The following is a 15,039-nucleotide window of genomic DNA, read 5'->3' as shown; positions in this document are numbered from 1 at the left end:
ACAATTATGCTACAATTGGATGGGAATTGGGATATAAAAATTCAATGTACCCAGTTTGTAGATATTTTGTAGATAAAATTATAGATTATTTGTATTCTAATTGTAGGTGCTTTGTTTTCTGTTTTCACAAATAAAAAACGACTAAAACTTCTACAAATCTTCTGCAAAAAACACAATTATGTCGAAAATGCCAATTATGCTACAATTGAAATGTGAATTGGGATATTAAAATTCAATGTATCCAGTTTGTAGATATTTTGTAGATAAATTGTAGATTATTTGTATTCTGATTGTAGATGCATTGTTTTCTGTTTTTACAAATCCAAAACGACTAAAACTTCTACAAAATCTTCTGCAAAAAACAGTCTACAATTTATCTATAATTTTTCTACAATTTATCTATAATTTTTGAATATGTCTTCTTCTTTGAGTTTCAATCTGAATTTCAGTCAAAACCAAGTCTAATCTTCACCAAAACCCCTCAAAATTGAGATATAAACTCCAAAACATATTCCCAATTATTTTCAACAACACCCAATCAAAATAAATAATGATTTTTGAAAACCCAAATCTGAATTCAAAAACTTTAAAGCTTTTTAATGACTGTCAACGGTGGAATTGCTGCTCTCTTGTCTATTTGAAGGTTTGTTCTTCTTCATTGAGAAAATTTGAAGCTGAAGGTAAATGTGTGTATGAACTTTGAAGATTTGACTTCAATTTTGATGAATTTTGTTGTTCTTCATTGATGAACTTCAACTGGAGTAAAATGGGGAACCAACTTTGCTGAAGGGTTTCTTCAATTTTCTGTGAATTTAGAGGGAGAATTTGGTTTTAGAAGATGGAAAAGGATAAAAAGAACGTGGGCATGAGTAAAACGTGGGTGGGACTGAGGGGTTAGGAGAGAGAAACGTGCAGATTCCTTTATTTAAGGAGTAAAAAATGTACAATTAATTATACCATTAATTAATTATGGTATAGAATTGGTAATTTGGTATACTAAATGTAATTAAGTCAAACTTTAAACATTGAGGGTAATAAGGTTTCCTATGTGGCATAGGAATGTAAAAATTCCATATTTTTAAGTGACTATTTTGTCAATACAATTGAAAAGATAGCCAAACTCTAATAGCCAATCCAAAATGTGGCTATTTGCCAATTTTATTCCCAAATACCAATCCATTTGGAATTTGGGCTTTTTGTGTAAAAGAAGGAAAGTTGAGTCCTTTAGGCACATGGCGCCCACTAATCAAAAATCATTCTTCTGATTCGGTGCTGTCCAATAATCACATCGTATCATCATTCGCCACCTTACAATTCCACAACCCATTAATTTTTAGATTCCATATTTCGAATCAAATAATACAGTAACAATCAAAGCCCTAATTCCAATCGAATTCACATTCTTCATTTCTCAGGTACAGTGTTCACATTCCACTAATTTTTATTTTTGTTTGTCATTTGATATTTGATTATTTGATTTTCTGTTCTTTTTTTTTTCCGTTCAGGTTCCTCGCACTAGTAAAATTATTAGAATTTTAATACATATTTGAAATGAAATGGATATTTAGGATCTTATTACTTTGGGATTCAAGGGTAGATTTTATTGTTGTAAATTACATATTAGGAACGGAAATTCTTAGTTCTGTTCTTGTAAATCGAATTCCATATAATTGAGCCTATTTAATTTATTTTTTCATAATTGGATGATTTCAAAAAATTTCATTTCTCGGTCAGTAAATTTGCTGTTTCTCAATTTTCTCAAACTTTCATTTATGTATTTATCAGTTGAACAACTCTTTGCTGAAAAAATTATATTGTATATGTAAAAAATTATACAATGTATATATTGGCCAGACATTACTTTTTGTACATATATAATACATCTTGAACATCCTCAGCATAATTTTTGGTTTCGCCACTGATTGACAGGTATATTATTTGATCAATTCAGGTTATTGCTATGGCTGACGAGAATGTTGCCAACGGGGAGGTTTTTGATGATGCAGTGGAGATCGAAGGAGAGGAGGATTCTGATGGTGCATTGAAAACCTCTCCTTTGACGCAGAAAATAGCTGCCTTAGAGCAAGAGAACAATCAACTTTTTCATGAGAACCAAGTTGTCAAAGAGAGGATTGAGAAATTGAAGCACTCGATTGAGGAAATGGAGAACGAGAAGGTCGAGTTACAGAAGAAGGCAGAGAAGTTTGAGTCGGAGAATAAGGCTTTAGGATCAGTAGCTGCACGAGCAGCGGAGCTCGAGGGCGAACACTCGCGGCTGCAGCATGATCTCATAACTGCGATGAACGATCTAGAAGAATCGAATTCGGAGTTATCGAAACTGAAGTTGGCTCTGGGGGGGTTGCAGAGTAGTGATGACGAGAAGAGTGGAAAATTGAGTGCCATTGAGAGTGAAAGGAATTTGTTATTGTTGAAAGTCGAGAAGTTGGAAGCTAGTGGAAATGATCAGAGGGCTGAAGTAGAAGTGAAGGAGAAAGAAATTAGGGGCTTAAAGAAGAAGATTGAGGATTTAGAGGCTACTGTGATGAACAACGAGGCATGGAAAAAGGAGAAGGAGGCGCTTCATATGGTGAAAGATGAGTTGGAGAAGAGGATAACGGAGATGATGGGTAAAGTGGCTGAGTTGGAGAAGAAGTTAGAGGAGAAGGAAACGTTGATTAATGAAAGAGATGTTGACAGCAATGTTAATGGAATTCCAGGAGCGGAGAATAAGGTTGTATCTTCGGGTGTAAAAGTAGATTTGACAGTGGTGGCTGTATCTTCAGTTGTTGCAGTTGCTATTGTAGGCATTTTGTGCTATTTTCGATGTGCAAGAAAACCATAAACTCAGAACTTGGTCTTGAACAGGTCGAGTTTTTTGTCTGACCAAGTTATGGATTTTACAATTTTGATAGCACTTTGCTTATGTTGCGCTTTCTTACTTAGCTTTTTATCTCACTTGACACTAGATTGGATGTTGGCTAGTGGCCATGAAGTACGTTTTGTTTGCGAAAGTGGACAAAGCAACATATTTCTGTTAGTACTTCTCTTTCTGTGAGTTTTTATCGCAACCTTTTTTTTCCATTTAAACAAGGTTTGTTGGTGTAACCATTCAAAAAAAGCATTTGTATTGCACTTCAACACTGGATTCATATATAGTATTGAATGTCTCAAATAATTGAGTTCCTATATAACTCTCCTTTGGTTGATTATTTTGGCTGCCTGAAGTGTTAATGCTATGTTGCATTGAAGCCAGATTGTTGCTGTTGCAATCTTATGACAATCTTACGGGGATTTTCCTTCTGATCGGTTTAATGACTGATGCCTGCCTTCGTTTTTAAATAGCTTAAAGTATTGGGAAAACTAGAAAGAGAGCCCTATTTCAGTATTTTGTACCTTTCTTTAGTAAAGGTAGTTGTATCTTGTCTAAAGTGACTCTGACCTGATAGACGAGGTGCTGCAATGAACTTGCTGTGCTCTAATATCTTCGATTGATCTTTCCCTTCATTTCATAGTTGTATTGATGGTGGTATAAGAATATGTCTTTGCAGCATTAAGTTAGGCACTCCCTATCCCCCTCGGATTTCTTTTGTTTTTTCTTTTTGTGGAAGGGTGGCCGGCAGGGTGGTGGTATGAGGTTGTTTTGAAATGACCTAAATTTGAAGGTCTTTTAATTACTCATGCTTAACCTTGTTCCTGCAACCAAACTGATAAAAAAGGAAATTTTCTCCTGAAACCTCTTGAAATAAACAGGTCTGATCTGAGTGAATTGCTGTCTATTTTGTATGTTCATGCCTTTCTACATTCAATATGTATTATAGTATCTAGAAGTGCTTCGCCGTGGCAATAATTGAAACTCAATTTGTACATTGTGTGATGTATCATAGCTTGCTAATTTATGTTGGCTAGTGTTTTTGCTAACACTACACCTTTCTTTTTTGGCTATCACCCTAGATGGTTATGTGTATGTCACATTCCCCTGCTTGTTGTGGACTTGTTTCCTTTGAAACACTAGTAATTTATGCATTTGCTAAATTCTTTATAAAGTTTTGGCTTATGATCTCTCTTGGGAAGGTTGTCTTATCTAGCTGAAGTGGTATATGACTATGTAACATCATTCTTGAATGAAATCCCAAGAGGATGGTGCACAAAGAGTGAAAACCAATGATGAAACTAGTCTCTTTCCCAATGTTGTATTTGGATATGATAGATATTATTGCTTATGTTATATGTGTTGGATGATGGAAAATTAACCTTATAGTTGTCGTTCTTGAAATATGATCTATATTCTATATAGTTGAAGATCTTAGAATAAAATTGTCTCCATCTGACCTATAGATCACGAGTTCAAGCCGTTGAAGCAACCATTAATGCTTGCATTAGGATATACTCCCTTCGATCCAAAATAAGTGATTTTTTGGCCTTTTTTTTGTGGTCCAAAATAAGTGATTTTTCCAGATTTCAAGAATGAATTAATTATTTCTTTCCTACATTGTCCTTGGAGTAAATAGTGTTGGAGTATGTGTTAGGAGTGTTTATGTGAGATAGTAAAGGTTAATATGGTCAATTTCATTGCTAATTAATGCTAAAAGATGGATTTTTTAATCTGTGTGAAAACATCCAAAAAATCACTTATTTTGGACCGGAGGGAGTACTGTTTACATCACACTCCTAGGGGTACGACCCTTCCCCCAACCCTACATGAATGCGAGATGTTTTGTACACCGGGCTACCATTTCTATAGTTGAAGATCTTAGAAATGTTTCTTAACTTCTTATGCATCCTTTTCTCGTAAACACTCGTGTATAATGTATCGTACATATTAATAAAAACAGTAGCAAATTAGAGTATTGTTTGATGGAATTTTTTAAAGATTATTTAATAAGTAATATGAAATTAAAACTTTTAGATAGTTATAAAGAAAATGACATTCGTCCTTCACAGTAGGGAGGAAAATCATTTCCTCCATGTTAATGAAAAATGTTTTCCTGGTATTCAAAAAAGGCAGCCCGATACACTAAGCTTTCGCTATGCACGGGGTTCGAAGAAGGACCGGACCATAAGAGTCTATTGTACGCAGCCTTACCCTGCATTTATGCAAGAGGTTGTTTCCACGGTTTGAACCCGTGACTTCCTGGTCACATGACAACAACTTTACCAGTTACGCCAAGGCTTCCCTTCATTTGCCGATATTCAAGTACCGAAAAATGATTTTTCTATTAAAAATATATTTCTGAAAAATAATACTCCTAGTAGTAACTTTAACATACAAAACACATCAACTATAACTATTGTCACAAGAAAAGTTGAACTAACTAAAAGAATAGACTGGGGTTTTAGTAGCCTTTGAAAGAACCTTAGGCTGTTTAAATTATGGATCCAACACAAAGTTGTAAGTTACCAATGCAGATCCTTGCCTAGGCAATAGTAGTATCTACTTTCTGGTCTGGTGAAATCAAGCAATAAATTGTTAGGTCAGTTTTACACTAACAAATCAACGGTAAATGCCAATGTATAGTCGCTCTTAAAATAATAATTGGAAATTATATTTTTTTTGTATAGTTTTTTTTATATATATACATTCTGTATGTTATGTACAAAAATTATACAAATTTTAAATACTCTCTCCGTTTCGAATTAGATGAAGTACTTTCCTTTTTAGTCTGTTCCAAAACAAATGACACGTTTCTAAATTTGAAAATAATTCAATTTTAAACTCTTCATTTTACCCTTAATGAGAAGCTTTTATAACCACAAAAATGTCATGGTCCCACAAAGCTTTTACGCCTTAAGGTTTTAAGACCACAAGTTTCAATTTTTTTTTAAACTCCATCACGAGTCAAACTACCTCATCTAAATTGAAACAGAAGGAGTATTTTTTTGGCTACAGAGTGTAAATAGTTTCTGGCGGGCTAAAAGTAAAAAAAAAAAAAAAACAATAATCAATCTATGATAAGAGACTAATTCAGGATGTGGAGCTTATGAATTCCTATAACGACTTCGAGTTAATAATAATAATTAAGTTCATAATTAAATATTTATAGTAATTTTTTTAATACAAATATACCGTCGGTACAAAAGTTACTGAATTCACGTAACATCATAATTTATGAGCTAGGTCTACGACTACACAACCTTCATCAACTAGTATCTATGAACGTGCGTTGCACGTTGATAATGGCACATGATGATTTAAATATTTATTTATATGAAGGAACAATAAAATTTAATTATTGAGAAAAATATGTATAATAATAAAGCAATCATCTAAATGCCAAAAACTGTTATTACATTAGTATAGTACGTGAATTCAAAATGAAAGGACATCATCAGAACTTACACAAATGATAAATTTAGTCATGTTCGTTAAGATAACATAACATTAAATACAGTTTGAAAGTATTTAATGTTATGTTATCTTAACGAACACTTCTTTGTATACGTTTTTCTGTGTATCTTTTCGTTAATTTCTTTAGTTGGCCTGCCATAACCATCACTCTTGTTGTCGATATTGATATCCCTCTTGAAAGTGCAACATATAGTTGTTCATGTAATAAAACAGATTGCGGTAAAAAAATGTTCAATATTTAGGATGTTTCTCATTGTGTTTTATTTATTACAATTACAAAATATAAATATACTGAAAATTATTTGCACAAAATTTAAAAGGATTTTTCTTTAGTTTCGGAAGACCAAAGTTGAATTTGGGGATAAACACATATTTAGAAGTTCATTGACCAATATTTTAATTTCTGTATGTATGACGTTATTATCAAAAGTTCTAAATTCCGTCAATGTGTTATTAAATAAGTTATTCAGCATATTTAAAATTTTTAGTAGTTGACAGGTAAATTCTTCTTCAAATTCAATCTATTGAAGATCAATTTTAGCTTAGTCTATTATACATATGGTGAAACTAACATAAGTAAGATAATGAACTTGACAAACAAACATGCGTGGTAGAAGGCCATTTTATATTAAAGTATTAAAGTATTCTTCTTGGTAGTAATGGTTGGTATCATCTTCTGTTGCGTCAAACTGGGAAAAAAATTTATTTTTACCTGAAACTTAGCAATAAACATTTTATTTAGTTGATCAACATATTCATTTCTGCTAATAGCTCTTTAATTTCCATCATCTAATTTGCACAAATTGCATTTTAATCGAATGATGGAAATATTTTCCTTATTAAATGCACTACTATTACAATTGGGGTTGATAACCAAGTGTTCTGGAAGAACGAAATTATGTTTTATTTGATGCTCTTCTTTGTTTCCGACACGAAGCAAGAAGTCACTAAATGTTAGATATGTTATTACTTTTATATTTCTTCTCAGTTGAATTTTTTCCATTTGAGGTCATACGTATAATTTTGGTAAGCTAGCTTTTACAGTCTATGGTTTCATCAATTTTGGAACTACTTGTAGTACTTAACAGAAATCATCTCCTAAACTATTACTTTTCCAACAAATGGTTCATTAATATCCCATGTATCTCTGAAAGTTCTGGTCAATTGTTTCTATTGTTTTACGCTTAGCCATAAGCTCTTCATTACATATCATAAACTTTACTTTCCTTATAAATTTAGTATCATTGCTATGCATTGATATATTCGTGATGATTATTTCAGTTGTTTGAAGAGGTATATCAAAATCTAAGTGAGTTAACTGCATAATAAAATCGTTGTTGGTACACCACTTTTTATTATTGCTAACAGTATCTCGCCTCTTGATCTAATATTTGCAAGTAATGCATGATATAGGAATATTATTTTGATTCCATCGACACATCTATAAAGAATAATCCTGCAATACCAGAGTCTACTGTTTATAATGGCTCTCCTTTTTCTAAATGAATTTGGACAACATAATACATTCTCAAATCAAATCGGTAGTAGGACAATATAAAACGTTTTTAAATTAAATTAGTAATAGGTATTTTTAAGAAGTATATCCTAAAAGTAATAGAATTACATGGCTAAAAACACGTCTATATTCTGAAAGTAATTATAGCAATAGGAAACTTAACGTATTCTTAGAGATATTAGGTTTATATGCTAATATGTAGTATTATATGTCTATGCCCAAAAATAATTATACTAACATGCTTCCTAAAGATAATCATGAAGGATTCCTAATGTGTAGTATTATGTCCTAAAAACCAATAGAATTACAAGAGTTATGTCTGGAATTCCAGTTATGTCCTTTTATTGCGAGTTATTATAGTTAATATTATAAGATTATTTTCGTAAACCACCATTGTATTTCACGTGCCATGCACATGTAGGCCCAACTACTATTGTTAATTTTATATGTAAAAGATAATAAACTTTTAACGCAATACATAATTTAAACTATTAATATTTCCTGTTAGTGTAAACTTTCATAAATAAAATTTTTGCCTTTAAAATATCAATTTTTTACCCTTTAAAAAAATTATGTTGGATAAAATTCTCATTTAATTATTTTCATAATATTAGGATTTTGAAATCAATGAAAATTTTTTCTATTAAATATTTCTTCATTTGAATTATGTTGGAAATCCTAATATATAGGACTTGTCAATCAATTAAAATTTTATCTTATACAAATTTTTCCCCTGTTTGAACTATATAACATAACTATCTTTATATTAATTTTTCTAATATTTATAACTTTTGAAATCAATTAAAATTTTATAAATTTACTCTTAGAACTTTCTTAGGACCATGCAGAATCAACAAAGATTTTGTTCGGGTTTTCGTAAAAGATTTAACCACTGCAATATGTACCACACAAGAACTATATAATGTCTAATTTGTAACAGATTCTAGCGGATGGATAAAAAGCTTTGCTTTAAAAGTCGTAAATATGAAAATAGTTAGTACGTATACTTTAAGTTTAAGATACATACACCAAAGTATGTACGTTTTTGTCCTATGTGCAAGACCTACCTCTAAATATGAAAATAATCCATTAGTTTAATTAGTTTTGTTCAACTATGTCTCCTAGGTTTTTCGTCAACTCATTCATGATTCATATTATTTCACAATTTACTTTGGAAACCTACGTATTAGTTTTAGAAAAAATGTTTACCTTACGATTTGCCCTATTCGAAGGAATACTACACATGGAAGTAAATACAGATTGTAATCAACCTAGTCGCAGGGCTATTCAGACTAAGATTCTTTTAGTGGTCTCGTTTACAAACGTTAAATAGAACTCTGAATTGAACTCAAAGTCAAGATATCAGGCAAAAGTTTGGTTATTACAATTTTATCCATATGAAATAGATATTTTAAGGCTATTTTAGTAAACCGACACTGTATTCATGCTTTTATAATAATATAGATTATTTAAGTATACAGTCAACTATATATATTTTACCATAGAGTGAATTCATCATATAATAGCAGGTGCATGCGCATTTATTGGTTTGTTCTTCAATGTAAATAAGTTAATAGTAAGAAATTTTTTGTAAATATAGCCACTATGTTAAACCAATGGATGAAGAAAATAATCCCAAGATAAACTTTTGGAATTATTTTATCTCATTTTTGGTTGAAAATTTTAATTTTGAAAAAAGTAATTCCGACATTATTTTATTCCATAAATTTTCTATTATTTTATAGCACATTAAATGTGGAATAACAGTACTTATAGCCTGTTTGACCAAACTGCAAAAATCAGCATTTTTTGAGAAATGCCTTTTCCAAAAAGTACTTTTGGTGAGAAACAGTTTGTGTTTGACTAATTTATTTGAAAAACACTTTTGAGCAGCAATTAATGTTTCGCCAAGTTTTTAAAAAATACTTCTAAATGTTTTTTTTCTCAAAAGTGCTTTTCAAAAAATATTTTTCTAGAGAAGCTATTTTTTTCGGTTTCTATTCAAAAATACTTTTTTCTCTAAAAACTTGGCCAAACACTTTAACTTTAAAAAAAATATTTTTTTTAGAAAAAAAGAAAAGTACTTTTGACCTAGAGAAGCTTAGCTAATCCACAAATAAAACAAGCAAATGACAACAATGTCTTTTTCTCAAAGCTCTTCTCCCAAAATTCTTTAAGAAGGCCATTATTAAAATTAAAATTAACAATTATTTAAAAGTTTATCAAAGTTTGTCTAAGTTCAAATTGAATGCCTATTTTGGATTATACGCCTTATATCTCGTTTTAATTCAAGAAATCAAACAAACCACTAGTACTAAATAATAATTTTTTTTTTATTCCAATATTATAATCTTTGCATCATGATTCCAATATAATTTGAGCCCCTTTGGATTGGCTTAAAAAATTACTTTTCAGCAGAAATAACTTTTAAGCCAAAAAATAATAAACTGAGGTTGTTTTAAGCAATTTTTTATTTATTTTAAGCGGCTTTTATCTTTGCCAAATATTGAAAAAGCTTAAAAGTCGATTTTGACCTGCTTAAAAGCCAATCTAAACTCCCTTTTGTTGACAAAACTAGACAATCCCTCTTTTTTTTTTTTGGTTTTCCGGTATCCTTTATTGGTATTGGGGTCCGATTAAATCTGAATTCGCGTGGAAAAATCTAAAGCCCGTTTGGATTAGCTAATTTGAAGTAGGTGATAAGCATTAAGTGCTGAAAAACACTTTTAAGTGCTGAAACTGATTTAATAAATAAGCAGTTACATGTTCGGGTGCAAGTGCTTAAATTGATAATAAGTTGTTGCAGTATTTGATAAAAAAGTGCCGATAAGCTCTTTTTCTGTTAAAATGACTTAAATAACCTTAGAACTCTTTACACTTATAAGGGCGTAATTTCTTTAAAACTTTAGATTCCAAATCATTCAAATACGAAATATTCTATTTGTCATTTTATTTTAAATACAACTGTGCTTAGATAAGATAATTTTTATGATAAATATAATTTATTTTATGATAAACATATAACTATAAGTTATAATAATTAATAAATTAACAAGCCGATTTTGGCCTGCTTAAAAGCCAATCCAAATACCCTTTGTCGACAAAACTAGACAATCCCTTTTTTTTTTGGTTTCCCGGTATCCAGTGGCGAAGTTAGGAATTTTTCTCAAGGGTATTCAAATTTAAAAGAAGTGAAAAAAACTCGCGACAAAGGGTGTTCAATATGTGTTATATACCTCTAAAACGTAATATTTTATCTATATACACAGTACAATTTTTCAATAAAGAATGGCCAGTTGACCACCCTTATGACCATGTGGCTTCGCCACTAACGGTATCCGTTATTGGTATTAGAACCCGACTAAATCTCAATCTGGATCGACAAATCTAATATTGGAGGATAAAATCTTTCCTAACAAAGACGACTTCATAGCCCCTTAGTTAAATTGGAGGGAGTTTTCAACAAATAGCCAAAAATATTAAGTACTGAAACAGTTTCAGTTTGTGAAGTTCAAGTGAGAAACCTACCTTTGAAAATTACGAGCGCTGCGAAAAATATTAGCGTAGGCTTTAGCCGTTTCAACATATTATTATTCCCTATGCAACTTTGGCTCCCTTTTCTCTTCTTCGTAATTCGTGCACCTGGGGAAAATGAAAAACCTCTTCTTAAACCCCAAAAACACACACACACACACACACAGAAAAAAGAAAAAAAAGAAAAAAAAATTTCACTGTTAAAACTGTCTCTGCCTTTAATGGAACAAGACAAATAATAAAAGAGAAAGAACAAATCTTTTTTCAAGAAGAGAGAGAGAGAGAGAGAGAGAAAGAGTGTGTGTGTGTGTGTTTTTAAGATCTGTTTGAATGCATTTTCTCACTCTGTATTTCTCCTTTTTTTTTTTTTTGTGAAAACACTTTGACCAGTTAGGGTTTGTTTGGACCAAAACTAAGTTCTTTGGCCATGGCATTGCTACTGCATTTTTCAGGAAGATGGTTTTCCCCCCAACAAAGGTAAAGGACAAACAACCCCTTTTTTTATTTTCATTTTTTTAACTTACAAACTTATTAAGCTTCTGGAAATGAAGGGAGCTCATAAAGCTCATTTCTTGATTTTGTATTCACTTTTTTTTTTGTGTGTGGGGTTTCAACTTGGTCCATTCATTATGTCTAAAAAATGTAATTTTTTTCCCTGAATGGGAAATTTAAGGAGCTTCTGATCTGGCTTTAGCATTTGTTTTCTTCCGTGTTATGGTAATTTTTCCAATTAGAATTCATTATATTATTTCCATTGCCTCTTTTTCATTTCCTTGTGTCAAGTGTCTTTCGAAAACAACCTCTCTACCCTCCGGGCTAGGGTTATGGTTTGTGTACCCTGACCCCACACGTGGGATTATAGTGGGTTGTTGTTGTTGTAGAATTCATTATGTTATCCTGTATATATAGTTGAAGCAGAAAGATTGAATCTTGATATGCACATTTTGCTCAGAGCAGGGACTTATGTAGTGAATGGAACTCCTAATAGATATATTAGTTGGATGAGTTTGACTTTGAGGTTTAATTTTGAGTAAGATATCTCCTCCACCTTCCCCCCATACCTTCCCAGGGGAGCCAAGAGATCAGCTATTAAAGTGAGGAGCTTTATAGCAGTGAGGTTATAGGTTTTGCGATTTAGTTATTTGAGCATTCACCCTTTAACACAATTAAAGAAGGTGCATATAGTTTTTCCACCTGGCGTTGCAGGCTATGTTGCTCGGACTCTCTGAAAATGTGGTCGGGTGCGTGTCAGATCCTCCAAAAGTAGTTCATTTTTGGAGGATCCAACACGGGTGCCGCAACATTTTGGAGAGTCCGCTACAATATAGGTTGTAGGGAATTCAAAGATCTCGGGGTTCTTAGGTGAAAATCATCTAGCAGTGAATATTTCTCACAATTCCCCTATAGCGGATATAAGAGTGTTCACAAGATTGACTTTACCTGATAAAAATGAGTTTTCAAAGGATCAATAATTAAGGTAGATCCTCATTTTGAGGTTAAGAATTTCTGCCGGTGAAGGTCAAAGTTCCCCTGTTGCTACCTGTGCTGGTGGGAGAAGTTGAGGTGTGTGTAAGCTGGCCCAGACACCGGACACCATTGTAATAAAAAATCTCCCCTGATGCATATAATCTTTAGTCGCAAAGGACTCCATTGTCATTTTAAGCTGCATAGTTTAATGTGGCTCTTGTTGCTAAAATATTCTGTACCTGCAGGTCTAATTCTGAGATAATGGTGGCAAAAATATGCAAAAAGTTTAGTACTTTACAGTTCATTCTGTAAAATTGACATGTTTTCAAAGATCATACATTTACTTAATGTGGGAATAGAGAAAAGTCATTCAGATAAAGAAAAGAGTCACATAGGTTGAGATGATAAGGAACAGGCAGATAAAATCCAGAGCTTAAAGTCCTATGCTTGCCTGTTTAGGTGTATATCATATAATTCACGTTGCTCATGTGGAGTGGTAATTTTTTTGTCCCTAGAATTTCATGCTTTCTTTTCTAGGTATTGACAACTAGTGAGAGACCTTTCAGCTGGATGCCTATTGCCTAAGGCTACTCCATTCTCATTTCTCTTCATGAAACCATTCAGCCTAAGCTCTAGACCTGTCATGTAGGAAAAATTGCTACTTGAAATCTGTTTCAAGGATATGCAGTGAGGATTTTTTGAGGTAATTATTGTGAACGAAGGGGTTGGATTCTATAAGAAGGGATAAAGAGCCGCTGCTGTTCAAGAGCTAAGACGAGAGGAGGATTTAGAATTCATATATCAGTAGTTGCAGTGCTGGACAGTTGAGTTATCTTTCTTTGTGTTTTCAATCTTCCGGAAGTTGCTGGGAATGAACAGATAAGAGTAATGAGGAAAAAGAAGAGGCAAAAACATGACTAACGAGTCCCTTTGCGCTTAGGAGGCGGGAGGCGGAGTTGAAGACACATCTCTTTAAGATGGTTGGGTGGCATTTTCAGTGCTTAACTATAAGATACAGGAGGTTCTAGTGGTCCATCTTGAAGAGGAACACTAATTTATTGAAAATGGTGCTAAATTGTTAGAGAGGTCTTAAATGGAACCTAAAAGCCAAAGGCAAAATGCAACGTTATATTACTCCATTTTTTCTCTTGGCTTTAAACATCTTACTGAAAATACTATTAGGCTGACGCGCCCTCCCCTCAGGCTTTGGTCTAGTATCAAGAGCACAACGCATGGTATGTGGGTTGGACGCACGTCATGAGTTCAAACCTAGCTGCAGATAAAAGCACGGTATTTAAGTGGAGAAGGGTTTGAGGGGGGGGGGGGGATTATCCACTTAGTTACCATGTACTGCTGACCCTCGGGGATTTTTCACATTAAAAAGAAATTAGGCTTTGAGGAGGAGAAACCTAAAAGTGTGGGATGGGGTGTTTTGTTGGGGGGAAGGGGGGGGGGGGGGATCTAAGCTCGGAATTGAAGCAAGGTGCACTAGTTTGTACTCGCCGGATGCTTGATCCATATTTTTTATTCTTGAAGATGAAGTGTTCCCTTTTCAACTGCTCAATCCCAATGGTATTTCGATCCGATGCTGTTCCAACTGTTGATTTCTGACTGTTTCTTGCTATATCTTCTGCAGGTCAGATAGAGAAGTAGGAGTTGAGCTTGCTTCAGAGGTTTTGAGCTGGTGGTCAACTGTTAAACCGGGTTGAACTTCCTTCTGATTTTCTGGAACATGTGAACTAATTATATTGTTAGTTTAGTAGGGAATGAAGCCATCGGTCCGCGAAGCATATCAAGCTTTGTATCATATTGACAATACCAGTAGTGATGATTCATAGTGCATGAAGTATTTTTTGGCATCCTAAAGCTACTCAGGTTTATATAATTATATTATCTGAGTTTTGATCTGTTCCTATTCAAACTTCAATCAGGATCTAATGCTCAATTAGCGTGGAGGTCTATGATCACTTGGTATTTAACGCGTATTGTATATCCAATTTCCTGCTCGTTACTCCCTCCTTTTTACCTTTCCCGAGCCTTTCCTGAGCCGAGGGTTTACCGAAACAGCCTCTCTACTTTCTCAAGGTAGGGGTAAGGTCTGCGTACATACTACCCTCCCCAAACCCCATATGCGGGATTACACTGGATTTGTTGTTGTTATTGTATATCCAATTTC

General features: G+C 33.0%; 1 protein-coding gene and 1 long non-coding RNA gene across 3 annotated transcripts; both read left to right on the top strand.

Annotated features, from left to right (window-relative positions):
- The first annotated feature begins 1,239 nt into the window (after positions 1 to 1,239).
- On the top strand, positions 1,240 to 3,188 carry LOC109213451 (peroxisomal and mitochondrial division factor 2). 2 transcript variants are annotated; one of them, XM_019377248.1, is made up of 3 exons: positions 1,240 to 1,415; positions 1,952 to 2,865; positions 2,967 to 3,188. In XM_019377248.1, the coding sequence occupies exon 2, from the start codon at positions 1,961 to 1,963 to the stop codon at positions 2,840 to 2,842; it is 882 nt and encodes a 293-aa protein (XP_019232793.1). In that variant the 5' UTR covers positions 1,240 to 1,415; positions 1,952 to 1,960; the 3' UTR covers positions 2,843 to 2,865; positions 2,967 to 3,188. The 2 variants fall into 2 exon arrangements, with proteins under 2 accessions (XP_019232793.1, XP_019232792.1); XM_019377247.1 differs by having other exon boundaries at positions 1,930 to 3,188.
- An 8,217-nt stretch (positions 3,189 to 11,405) lies between these two features.
- LOC109213453 lies at positions 11,406 to 14,770 on the top strand. Its single transcript, XR_002066019.1, has 2 exons — positions 11,406 to 11,873; positions 14,500 to 14,770. It is a non-coding gene; the product is annotated as an uncharacterized LOC109213453 (long non-coding RNA).
- The last annotated feature ends 269 nt before the right edge of the window (positions 14,771 to 15,039 follow it).

This window comes from Nicotiana attenuata, unplaced genomic scaffold, assembly GCF_001879085.1.
Source record: "Nicotiana attenuata strain UT unplaced genomic scaffold, NIATTr2, whole genome shotgun sequence".
NCBI classification, from domain to species: domain Eukaryota; kingdom Viridiplantae; phylum Streptophyta; class Magnoliopsida; order Solanales; family Solanaceae; genus Nicotiana; species Nicotiana attenuata.
The sequence above is the reverse complement of the archived record's forward strand: the minus strand, read 5'-3'. Positions and strand labels throughout refer to the sequence as shown.